General features: G+C 43.6%; 2 protein-coding genes across 2 annotated transcripts; both read left to right on the forward strand.

Annotated features, from left to right (window-relative positions):
* The first annotated feature begins 545 nt into the window (after positions 1-545).
* LOC124414190 (replication stress response regulator SDE2) lies at positions 546-1,943 on the forward strand. Its single transcript, XM_046895163.1, has 4 exons — positions 546-656; positions 791-1,597; positions 1,719-1,727; positions 1,809-1,943. The coding sequence occupies exons 1-4, from the start codon at positions 546-548 to the stop codon at positions 1,941-1,943; spliced, it is 1,062 nt and encodes a 353-aa protein (XP_046751119.1).
* A 149-nt stretch (positions 1,944-2,092) lies between these two features.
* LOC124414191 lies at positions 2,093-13,335 on the forward strand. Its single transcript, XM_046895164.1, has 13 exons — positions 2,093-2,156; positions 2,341-2,412; positions 2,497-2,746; positions 2,883-2,991; positions 6,704-6,872; positions 7,027-7,737; positions 8,143-8,323; positions 8,804-8,875; positions 9,527-9,655; positions 10,291-10,478; positions 11,599-11,801; positions 11,931-12,500; positions 12,610-13,335. Exons 1-13 carry the CDS (start codon positions 2,108-2,110, stop codon positions 12,961-12,963), a joined length of 3,057 nt encoding a protein of 1,018 aa, XP_046751120.1. The 5' UTR covers positions 2,093-2,107; the 3' UTR covers positions 12,964-13,335.
* Positions 13,336-13,350: the final 15 nt, after the last annotated feature.

The raw sequence follows: 13,350 nt of genomic DNA on the forward strand, positions 1-13,350 counted from the left end.
TAAATTTTATTATAGCGAGAAATGCCTGTTTCTATGATTGTGACCCTGAAAAACATGAAACCTTATGTTGCGAGTCCTTTTAGTTTTTACCTGCATTTGTTCGAAATAGAAATTCTTTGGTGTTAGTAAGAAATTCATCGCTTCTAATAATGCAGAAACATTTCCGTCTGGTTTTACCCTCACCGAAGGCGAGGAATACCTTCGCAAAACAAGCCGTACCACAATTGGTTTGATAAATCAGCCGACGGTAAAAAAATTTCCTTTGAAAAGCAATCAACAATCCATCCGACCAGTCAGAAATTTCAAACTTAGCGCACAACACGAATACAACAAGGACGATATGATTTGACGATAGACGTCGCCAGCTTCGCTACCCAACCTAAGATAATATACCTATACCTATACCTATACCTATAACTATACCTATATTTTACCCAATCCCCCCTCCTTCACACAATCCACGGTTCGACCGTTGACGCAACTTTGACGTTCGGGAGCTATTTGGCTGTGCGTCGAGATAAACAAAAACCGTTCGGTGACGATAGATGAATATGTCGGAGGTACAGATCACTGTTGGAATTTCACGGAAGACTATCTGCAGCATCGAGGAAGGTGTTACAGCTGAGGAGATTGGACAGAGAGTCGCTCAGTTGACGGTGAGATGAAGTGAAAAATATTTATAACCTCAAAGTGCATTCACGTGCCAATTATTTATTACGCCTATCACATCTGGGTAAATACAATCTTGAAATTCGGTTTTTATGGTCAATACTGTCCGATCTGATCGTAGGGGTTAGGAGTGGATGATTTTTACATCTTGCACAACGGTCGTCTCGTCCGAGGCACCGACCTTTGCGAAGATGGAGTAGCTGCAATCGTTCCGCGCCTTCCTGGGGGGAAGGGGGGTTTTGGATCTATGCTGCGAGCCATCGGCGCTCAAATTGAGAAGACTACCAATCGGGAAGCGTGTCGCGATCTCAGCGGACGCCGCTTGAGAGATATCAACGAGGAGAAGAGATTGAAGTCTTGGATTGACAAGCAAGCGACTAGAGAAGAGGAGGCTGCCGAGAGAAAGAAGAGAAAACTTGAGAGGCTCTGCGCTCAGCCCAAACATGAGTTCAAGGATAAAAACTATGAGAACGAACGCTCGACTTTGACGGAGAAAGTGGGCGATGCGGTTGAAGAGGGATTCAAAATGGCCATGGCTGGAAGTTCCGGGGTAAAGAGGAAAAATCCAAGCAACGGCCAAGGCGGCAGAAAGAAATTGGCTTTGGACTCGGATATCGACTCCGATGAACTTGGAAGCTCTTCCGACGACAACTCTGACTTGGATTCTGCTTCGGATGTGAGAGTAAAATCTGGCTCTATCTCATTCCCGGAGACACACGGCTCGCAAAATGCGAGCCAAGTTAAATCCAACGACGCAAAGGTAGACGATACTACAAACTCTAAAAAACCTCAGGACCCTGGCGAAGCGTCGGAAGGTCACATTCCAGTTTCCGATGAAAATCGTATCAATCGCTCGACCCAATCTTTGGTAAACGAAGCTCATGACGATAGTCTCGCAGTTTCGAGTGAAGTACGGGACAAGCAAACTGTAACTTAGTAGAAATTTGTAAACACAAATCAGCTTAATTTAAATTTGAACAAATCAACGAACGAATAACCACCCGTTGAATGTTGCTTGAATGAAATATTTAACTTCTCTATTTTGTCAGTACGTGTCAGTACGTGTACTGAACAATCAATAAATAGAATTTTATTCAATAATTTCTAATGATACGTACATTATTCGAAATTCCCGGTAGCAACTGACCGCGAGCAACTCGCTTTACACCCATGTAGTACAAGGTAATATTAAAAATGCCCCCAGGTGCAGCAGGAGTATAGCATTAACCGATGTCTTACGGTTCGCCGAAGCAAAACAAGCGAATTATCGCTGAAATGTATCGAGGTTCGCAGTCGCGTATTGCTTTACCGGTCGCTTAGATAAGCGCCCAGCGCTGATGCCAGATCAGGCCCGTCGATCGCTGTATAATCGAATTGTTTAACCAATTGAACCTGTATCTCGTTATAACGATTCGTGTATAGGTTATTTTTTTTACCAATGAAAGAACGTTCGGGCGCCGTATCATCGAAGTCTGTTTCCCATCACGGTAAGAAGCCCAGAAAATTCACGAAATATTTTCAGGAATAAATTACGCAGCCATATGGCACCGTAAATCACGCAGCTGTATATGTACTTCTTCCAATTACTCATCTTTCGATTAAATTTCTATATAGTTCTGGCTCATCTTCCGCTAACAACGAATCTGCTTGCATAACTAATTATCGTTCCAGACAGAATGCAGCCCTTTTTATGGGTTTCGATCATTTTCATCCTATGGAATGTCGGCTCCTTCGTTGCAACGGGTGAGAGAGGAAATTTTGTTCAGTTTTTCTTTGTCAAAAAATCCTTCCGCCTATACAGAATTTTCTCGTTCTTGTCTCACGCAGACATCACCGAGCATCCTCGCTGGATGCTACTCGAGCATGAAAGATGCGGTAACAGCAACGCCGATCGAATAATAGGTGGAAAAAATGCATCCCTCGGAGCTTATCCGTGGATAGCGCGGATAGGTTACAACGAAGCTCCCACTAACCATAGCAGTGAAAAGAACGAGCTGACCTACAAGTGTGGCGGATCGTTGATCAACAAATTGTACATTGTCACGGCTGCTCATTGCGTTGCTGATCTACCGGTCAAGTAAGACAATTATCCAGACAATAAACAGTCTCTGTTCTAACCCGGAACGGTGTCGTAAGAATTTGATTTCACAATCATCAATAATGGAAGGATAATAGGCATTTACTGTAATTTTATTGGTAAAATGGAATTCCAGATTGAAAGTGGCCGGTATCCGTCTTGGAGAGCACAATACGGCGACAGATCCGGACTGTGAAAATAATTTCTGTGGTGAACCGGTGCAGGATTTTGAGCCAGAACAGATAGTCGTTCACAAAGATTATAATAATCCACCGTTCAAAAATGATATCGCCATCATCCGGCTGAACAAGCCAGCTAATTATAGCGGTGAGTCGAGGGCTGTATACCACCCCTGTATGTAACCTATTGTTAGAGTTCAGTTGACGCGGTTATGAACCGGACCGCTACCAAGAATCCGATTAATTCGTCGAATTAAGTGATAATCGCGATATTCCAATAATAATTGAACGCGTTGCTGCGTATGACGACGCACATACACGGCACATACATTCGAAATCATTTCATTCGACGTAACACTAGCGTCGAAGGCTACACATTATACCTAGCAGCAAAGTTTTACAATTCACGCAGAGCTCGTGGGGCCGATATGTATGGCCAGAGACCACCTGCTGCTGAGGAACTTGATCGGGGAAACGGCAGAAGTTGCGGGTTGGGGAATCTACGACATATGTGAGTCTTGCGTTGAAGCATACTCCGGACTAGTAGCGGGAATAAACTATTTTATATCCAATTCCACTGCAGATGATCCAAAGCCAAGCCCTCTACTTCAGTCGCTAAGGCTTCCTATCGTCGATTCGGAGAGGTGCAGAACAGCGTTCAGGAGATACGCCGACATCGGGAAACAGCAGATATGCGTCGGTGGTATAATCGGACAGGACTCGTGTGGGGGTGACAGCGGTGGTCCTCTCATGAAGGTCGAGGCCGTCGACGGGCCGCCAAAGTATTACTTGGTCGGGGTCGTCTCGTTCGGTGCTAAACATTGCGGGGAGTCGAGAACACCCGCCGTGTATAGCAAAATTTCCGAATACTTGCCCTGGATATTGGACAATGTCTTCCCTTGATTACCGCGCAATTGATGATAAAAGTAGCCATATAATAATAACATTAATGACGATTAACAATCCCACTGCAGCTGATAATGATTCTTAGGCAAACGCGTTATACAATTTACAATTTGTGGTAATTTCTTGGGAAAATATTATATATAAATAATTGTAATAAACTAAACAGATTGCCTCGATGAGTGTGCAGAGTAATATGGCTTACAGCCTGCGTTGTTTTGTCTAATTAGATTCAATTTAGGTTTCGATAAACAATAACAGACCGTCGGTAAAATATAAAATGTTTAAGGTGACTCACTGGTTAATATTGATAGCTCTAAGAGAACTTACGGGAGGCGTGTTGAGTGAAATTTCGACAAGGACTATCAAACGATTTATCATTACTTAATACTATAGTCCTCAATATTATAGTGAGAAATCAAGTTTCCAGCCAAGCTGGATCGGTTAGAACTTCGACCACATACTTTATCGCCAGTCCGGTTACAGCATTGAACCCACTAGCCTAAAGTTCAGTTGCAATCTATAGTATACACCTAATTAGCACAGTATACGCATCGATATACGGCAGTAGCGTATACAGCGTTATACAGAGAAACAAATCCGGTTCTTTCTTGTTAGCGCATATCATGGTGTTTTTTTTACGTATGCACGTTCGTTCGTGTCCACGGCACGTTTTAAATTTGAGAATGACCGATGTAGGAAATATGTTTCTGAATTGCCTTCGCATCACGTCGGTAATGTGACAACTTTCTTATTCCGATCTTGAACGTTTCGCTGCTTTTTTTCACGCAGCGACGCGTAGCAGCGTCGACCAATCGTACTTGCCGACGGGGCCGATGGGTAATTCCGATTATTGGAATCTCTATTTGTGTATAACTTGATGCTATACCTATTTTGTGCCTACGGGCAAATAGCACAAGAAACTGGCTCTATTCGTATACCTGCACAGAATCCGTACTCAAACCAATACGCACGTCGCGTTCCGATCCACACCTTGCTTATTATAGAGAATTCAAAATTTATAATAAAGTGTGGCGATCAACGAATTTCCATATGGATAAATTTCTGCCTGCTGCTATACGGAAAAGAACAATCCAAGCTGGGTTTCTTTCCTCTTACGGAATAGCTAGTTTAATATATACTATTATTAATATCCGAGACATGAAATCCACGTTATATGGTTTGGGAGTGGCGGGATTCCTTGGCGTAGATCAACCTAGGCACAAAGCTTCTGCAACACGAACGATGTAGAAAGATCGCGTTGACGTCGTCGAAGAAGGAACACGAGTCAAGTTCTTGGACTTGATAAAGGGAGTCGCGGGCGCAGGATGTGGCGATGTATTCCTCGTATTTCGGTAAGGCAATGCAATACATTAAGATAAGAATTCCTTGATAATTACCTACTCGCATGAATCCTCTACAATGGACGTTGAGGAGAAGTAGGGGGATAAATAGCAGTTGACCATGGTACTGACCAGTCGGCCAACCGATGGTTGGTAGTTGACGCCTTGTAGTCCGAGGCATCGCATCGGCGTCTAACGAAATACGTCTGCCGTAACACATTCGTCGCGTATTTCGTTGTGTTGGACAACTTTGTTTGTTTGTTTACTCAATTATTCACTTTGCCTGCAGCAACAATGAACCGTGTCGGCCGTAGAAATTGCGTACTGCCGGTACTCCTACCGATTCTACTGCAATTATTTGCTCCTGTTTACTCACGTAAGTACCGTATTTACCCCAAGTTTTTGCGAAAAAATTTCACAATCGTAATTCATAAATTCGCCCCCGAGACATTCGATGCTATACATATATCAGGAAATACCGTAAACACGTTGGCATACCATTAACTGACCGGATTCGAAACATCTATTATTGTCACTGTGCCCGTAATATTTGAACTATTGCTTATGCTTTGTTGTTCCTGGATAATAAAGCCGTACTTATTAGTATAGGCCGATATCACAATTGGACTTATGCAGCCGCGGCCGAAGGTATGTCTGTGCATGCTTTGATGAAAACAAAGAAGGGTAGACACGTAAGGGTCAGAATACGCAAACCTTTTTCGTTATATTCTACCGTATGTGCCTCCGCAGCAGTGGTCAGCCTCGCCGCTGCGGAAGACAACCTTGTATACGGATAATAGTGAAGAATAATAATAGTGATAATAATGCCTCAAAGCAGGTTTCGCAATCATAATGAAACGAACGCGTCGCAGAATCTTACGACTAACCAGCAAGCGGACTAATATTTATTCAAAACTGAATTGAGAGTTGCGCCTGCACACGCGTAGCGGGGAAACCCCGGTCCGAATTGCGTAGAGCGGGTTTTCCACACATATTACATACCTAACTATAATACATGCAGTATATGTGAGATGTGACAGCTTATCTTTTCTTAGCGAATCCAATTATATTCCAAAGAGCAAATAAAATGTTGATAAATCCCGCAGTACACCAAGTCGTTAAAGCGTTGCTCCCGTCGCTAATCGGTAATTCCCGCGGTCCGAGTTTCAAGAATTATTATAGAAGTGTGAAGAGCTCCGTTTGTAGATGCTCTCATGGATGAGCAAAGGTTTCCGTTTCCCGTGACAACTGACGTACTTATCTTCTCTAATTCATTCTCAGAATCATCTTACAGTCGTCAACAGTCCAACTGCCAGACCCCTCGGAATGCGGCCGGTAATTGCATTGAGATAAGCCAGTGCCCAGAGCTGGTGCAACTGCTTCAGGTACGCCCGCAAGCCCCGACGACCTTCGACTATCTCCGGAGGTCGCAGTGCGGGTTCCAAGGCCGGAACCCCATGGTATGCTGTCCCGTCGCCGGTGAAGTAGTCACGTCGACTCGGCCCGGCGGCGATCAGATAACTTCCGGACAGGATGGGAAGAGCACGTCAACGCCATCGTCGAATACTGCCACCTGGAATCTCTCGTCGAATCCGCTTCTTCCAAGCTCTTGCGGACAGGATCTGACCCAGAGACTCGTCGGAGGCGAGAAGGCGGACATATACGAGTTCCCATGGATGGCTCTTCTGGAGTACACTAAACGTAAGCCGTAAAGATTACACTGTTCGGGGCTGTTGACGCTCCTTTCTCTCTCTCTCTCTCTCTCTCTTTCTCTCTCTCCCCCTATTTGCGACTGCCAACCTGCTCACTCTCCGTTTTCTCATTCCCCAAATTTGTAAAACGTGAAAAATTTCAGCTACCGGAAGAACACACGCCTGCGGGGGAGTCTTGATAAGCAAGCGTTACGTGATGACCGCGGCCCACTGCATCAAGGGTAAGGACCTCCCACCTAGCTGGAAACTCGAAGGAGTCCGGCTTGGCGAGTACGACACGAGCACAGATATTGACTGCATCCAGGCCTCCGAGACGCAGAAACTCTGCATCGACCCCGTTGTGACGGTCGGCATAGAGCAAAAGATCGTACACGAAGATTATAGGCCACAGTCCCGGGACCAGACCAACGACATCGCTCTCCTCAGGCTCTCGCGCGACGTCACATTCACGAACTACATACGCCCGATATGTCTGCCCTCAAGCGCCTCGATGACCGAGAGGTTCTTCTACATCGCAGGTTGGGGAAAGACTGAGACCAGATCCGAGTCTAACATCAAGCTGAAGCTCAAAATTCCTCTCGCCGATACGACCAGTTGCGCCAACACCTATCAGGCGGCGTCGATCCGCATCGGAGATACTCAAGTTTGCGCCGGAGGTCAGCGAGGACGCGATTCTTGCCGGGGCGATTCCGGGGGACCCTTGATGTCCGTGAAGACGAGCGGCGACAATGTCTATTGGACGGCCGTCGGTATAGTCTCCTTGGGTCCGTCGCCTTGCGGCATGGAAAACTGGCCGGGCATATACACCAGAGTTGACAGCTTCGTACCCTGGATACTTTCTAAGATTAGGGCGTAATTGGTTCGTTTTCGGTGATTTAATTCTGTCTTCCCATCTTCTTTACTTTCTCTTACCCCTTGACCGTAGTATTATATTACTTTTGTACTACAGATATTATATACATATACATATATACATATATACATATATACATATATACATATATACATATATACATAGAGTTACGAGGTAACGATTCGTCGATGTAACGCCACGCGTAGGCGCGGCGAAAAGTCAAAGATCTGGGATATGATGTCGAACGAGAGCTGCTCATCTCTTGATAGGCCTTAAATTGTTCGCTCAAATCTGCAAGGCTGTGGTCTTATGATTACGCGATTGTGCCGTAGAGAGAGATCGACGCAAAAATTATAGAAAATTTTGTACATAAGTGTAATGCCTGCCTACAACGCATAATCCCTAGTCTCGTCACGATGTTTAATAAAAATCGATTCTGCATTTCAATCGCTTACACGCATGGTTGGATCTTCTTGTTTTATCGCTGTGCCCAGCGGTCGGTATACGATTGGTCGAATGTATGTCGTTGGCCAACCTTCGACCTTTTACAATAACGACAAAACACCTCCTCCCGCTGCAGCTAGTCGGTCGATAAAATCTCCCGCTACTTCCTTTTCCTTAAATTTATGCATTTCAAATATAGCACCAGGCTGATCTGATAAAATGGTCAAGTTATTCTTATAACTTTTTTTTCGAGGAGTTACGACGATCTTGCTTCAGCGGAAAATGTTTCTTCTACATATAATTATATCTTTAATGAAATTACTTTCCAAAATTCGACGTATTCATTCTTTTGCTAAAAATCGAGCTCACCTTGCTGTAAAAATTCATTTAGTCGTAAGTCGTAAGTCGAAAATAATTTTTAGACGTTAATTATGCGAATTCGCGCAGAAACTCACAGATTTCCCCGAAGCTTTACAATACTTGTCCGTCTATATTTATAAACTTTTTTGAGGACGGAGACACAGCTGAATATTGAATAAAACAGGTTAACAAATAAAAAAGTTCGTAATGTGACTTCGTGCTACAATAACAACGGTCCATACTGATATATAGACCTGTTTAAGGATATTTTATGAAAGTGGTTACAGACTCTTACTCGACATCTGCTCAGAAGCAGTGAATATTTACACAAACGGGTTTGACAAATTCGAAAAAGTGCCATACAAGTTTCGAATCTTTCGAGTTATCAACAAAAGTCGGTAACTGATGGTCATGACTTTGAAAACGTATATTCTACACTTTTATACCGTCGGCGGTAGACATACTTTTTCAATATGTAAGCCGGAATATTTGAGGAATACGGACAGCTTGTTGATAAAAAATAAATGTATAACATATCCGCTCCCAAAAGCAAGCTTATTTTCACAATCGTAACCTGTGACTCGGGAGAATTTCCAGAACCTGAAGCGATTAGTTCCAACAATGCGACCTAAGTCAATGTGATAATATAATTCTATGCGACTTGTGTTTACCTATATAAGATCCGAAAAACTTGATGCCGACTACTTTCGTATATTGAAAAATATGCTCCTGATGTTGATCGCGTCTCGTCGTGATTGACCGTGTACTATTAATCTATAGTGGCTTCTTTCGCATAAGAAATCTGCGTTAATCTTGAAATTTTAATGCGCAACGGTAGCTGCGGATAATATGACGTAATCCGATATTGTTAAAATCCCACCGATAACCTGTTGACCTTTACGCACCGCCACGATCGAGCTGTAAGTGTCAGAGAATAATACTCTTTAGTTTCCTAGTACGAAAATTCAAGTTATTTATACGGCAAGTTCGAAAACAAAATTGCAACCCGCAGCTGGCCTTGAATACGATTGTATAAAGATTCGAATACTGCATGCGGTTTCATCGTCGACATTTCGTTATCTGTTTTATAAGGAAAATCATTCCACAGAGAGTACGTAAATGTGTAATTATAGTCCGTGCAAGTCTGCGTGGAATGTGGTGAAAAGTAACGCGGAATAAATTCGCAACGCAATATGAGTTACAAGCATGGTACGTAATTCTCGCCACCTTCCGATGAGTCCTGGATAAACATGCGAAATGCGCCAAACTACGGCATGATAGATTTACGAAATCGAGAAATTATAATGCCAGGCGTCGGAGTAGCCGATACTGCGATGAGAATCTCGTTTGGTGGGGTATATAGCGCGACGGTCACCCAAGGTTAATTACGAGAGGATACGTGTAGTGGGATCATAGCTGCGTATGTATGGGCATGGTAACCACAATTATATACGTATTATAATCATATGCAGAATCGTACGGACAGTCATCGAGTCGAGGAAACTTGTCCTTAGTCTGTCTTTGTTGGTCGTATCACCGATGACGATACAGACGCGCTGTAGTTGAGGTCAACCGCTCCATCCCCATCCATCGAAACCTGGAATACCCCATCTCGAGCCAAGTTCTCGAATTTAGCCGACAGTCTGCTGTTGAGAGTCCCACTGTCCTCATCGAAATGTGTCCCAGGTCTTGCCGTTCGTGAAAGACAAAAGCCGCCGGTGCAGCGTTGATATTTCTCTTCTACGACGAGCCGCGTACTCGACACTCAATCATATCACACTCATTATCAAATTAAAACATCGCGGCTAGTTGGTTGTTTAGCCTCGATCGGGATTTACCGGGTATTCTTTTTGCGACACATCGGCCAACTGCGGATGATGCTGTTCTACTTGGGACTTATATTCCTTGCGATTTCGGGATCCAATGGACGTGAGTATGTTTTGAAAAACGAAAGCTGCAGGCGTTGGCTAACGGCAATTAACGTTACCTCAATAAATTTCGGACACGTGAGAATGGCTGTCTTCACATGTGATAGCTACAAGTAATTACTTTCCAATAACAGGCGCGGTACTTAAGAGCGTCCTATCACTTGAAAATATTCCAATTCTATATATATACTTCACAGCGAGCTAACGTATAACACTGCTGAAAATGTTCGTGTGATAAAACATAAGATTTTATGAGGGAAAACAACGGTATAACTTGATACACGATTTATCTTGTAAGTCGGAGAAAAATGTATAAAAAATCACGTAATAAATTACAGAAGTACGAATCATCGAATATACTACTAGATCTGAAGTATGATAATATCTCAAATGTAGTATATCTGATGATTCGCGTGTTTGTGATTCATTACGTGATTTTTTACGTATTTTTATCGAATTTCCAAGATGAATCATGTAATAAATTACGAGTTGATTTCGGTCATAACATTGTATGATTTAAGGCATGGTCATTTTTATAACACATATTCGTAACGCACAAACGCAACATTTATATGATCAATGCACTATAAATGGTGATGGCACTAACGAAATAATTTTACCTGTACAAATAACATTTTTAGATATTATTAACGGTATGTACGATAATGGCGTTTACCAACAAAACCCGTTTCCTTGGAATGTATATTCATAATCATGGAGTTGCCGAAATTTGTAGAGATATTTTTCGGAGTTTGTTACTTGAAATGGCGACGGAGAAAACTAGATTTTCACCCCGTAGTTCTTAATATTCACAAAACAATGAGTCGAATGCAAATTATTTTCCGGTTGGTTCATTTTTTTCAAATTCGTAAATTACCTCACAGCAGGTACATAACTATATGTCGAAATACTTGCTTGTCCATCTCTGCGATCACCCAGCTTCCGCAGAGTCAGACAAACACGATGCATGGGCAGAGGTGTTGATTTGATTGGGTTCTAGCGTACTAACTACCCACACAATTTGTTAACAAATAATCATATGATAACAGATCGCGCATTGATGGACAACGCTGCCCTATCCATCTGCTATTTCTCTTGGCAGGGCAACGGCTTTTTATTTGACGTTTCAGAAAGGTTTTTTCCCTCAGAAGAACCATGCCAGACCGTCTCGGGTACCACAGGCGACTGCGTCAACATCAACCATTGCGATCAGCTTCGGGAGCTGTTGAATCAACGCCGACCATTGCCAAGCTCAACCTTGAGTATTCTAAACAAATCCCAGTGTGGATTCGAGGGAAATCTGCCGAAGGTTTGCTGCCCACGGAACACGCAGGTATGCACGATATTATATAGGTATATACTACATGCCTGTATTCACAAACCCGCAAAAACGGTCGCGTCGCTCCAACGTCTACAACAATTGTACTCGTATGTTTAATGCTTGTAATTTTACAACGAATAGCCTGAACCGACGACGACGACGAACGTCCCAGACGTACCAGATGTTAGTAACGAAATTCCACCGCCACCGGACGTCACGAATCATCCGAATCTGCGATTGCTCGACAACGTACGTTGCGGACCGATTACCGAGCCGAAAATCTTCGGGGGCAACAAAACTACGGTCTTTGAATTTCCGTGGATGGCATTGATCGGATACGACGTCGGGAAAAGAGATCCCGAGTTCAGGTGTGGAGGTTCCGTGATTTCCAAACGATACATCTTGACTGCCGCCCATTGCGTTACCGGTCTGAGTCCCCGGCTCCGGTTGGTGGGCGTCCGAATAGGTGAACACGACCTCAGCACAGAGCGTGACTGTGACATGGAGGAAGGGGTCGCAATCGCCTGCGCCGACAAGTATCAGGACTTTTTGGTCGAAAGGTCTTACCCCCATCCTGGATACGTTGGGAAACAGGTACAAGCTCACGATATAGCGCTCATCAGAATTAACGGGGATGCTAATTTCCAACCGGCCAGCGTCCGGCCGATTTGTTTACCGATTGGGGAGGCCGCGAGGGTCCAGCGACCAAAGGTAAGCGGTCCTCTATATATTATAAAATAGGTAACCATACGCGTTCTGGAGTAATATTCTCTCTGCACGATGCTACAGGTAAATGATTAATACAAATTATTTCCACCAGGTAATCGTTACTGGATGGGGTGCGACCGAGTCGGGTACCAGAAGTGAAAATCTGCTAAAGGTGAAGCTGCCGGTGGTGCCCCATTCCACGTGCGCCAAGTTTTACAAGAACTACACGATTGATATATCGTACAGGCAACTATGTGCTGGTGGTTCGAACGGAATGGACTCCTGCTCAGGAGACAGCGGGGGTCCCATGCAATTTCCGGGATCATATATCAACGGCCAACCGAGATATATTCAGTACGGAATCGTTAGTTTTGGACCAAAGCGTTGCGGAATCGAAGGATTCCCCGGGGTCTACACGAGCGTCCCTTACTACATGGACTGGATCCTTGACACAATGACCGACTAATGTCGAACACCTTTTCTATGAGTAAACTGAAAGAAGCGCATAATTCCACGGTACGATTTGCAATCAGGTTGTACTATCTGAAAATGCATTTTTAGATGACGGTGGTTGCGGAGGGGAGGTATTTGTAAAAAATTCATGCGAATCATGTATAAGGCTCGGCCCTGCGTGGTAATAATGTGCAGTTAAATACTTTCCCTCTCTATGTTGCGACATGCATATACACAACATATCTATGGAATGCATAATACTTTTTGGCAATTGCAGCGAGCGCGTATTAACATTTGTACCCCGCTACGAGGTAATCCTTTATAATCAGTTAACCCAATTAATTTGTTTACTTTATTATTATATTAATAAAACACTACTTCACAACTGTCAGTGTTTAAA

Source organism: Diprion similis, chromosome 13 (genome assembly GCF_021155765.1).
Source record: "Diprion similis isolate iyDipSimi1 chromosome 13, iyDipSimi1.1, whole genome shotgun sequence".
NCBI lineage: Eukaryota > Metazoa > Arthropoda > Insecta > Hymenoptera > Diprionidae > Diprion > Diprion similis.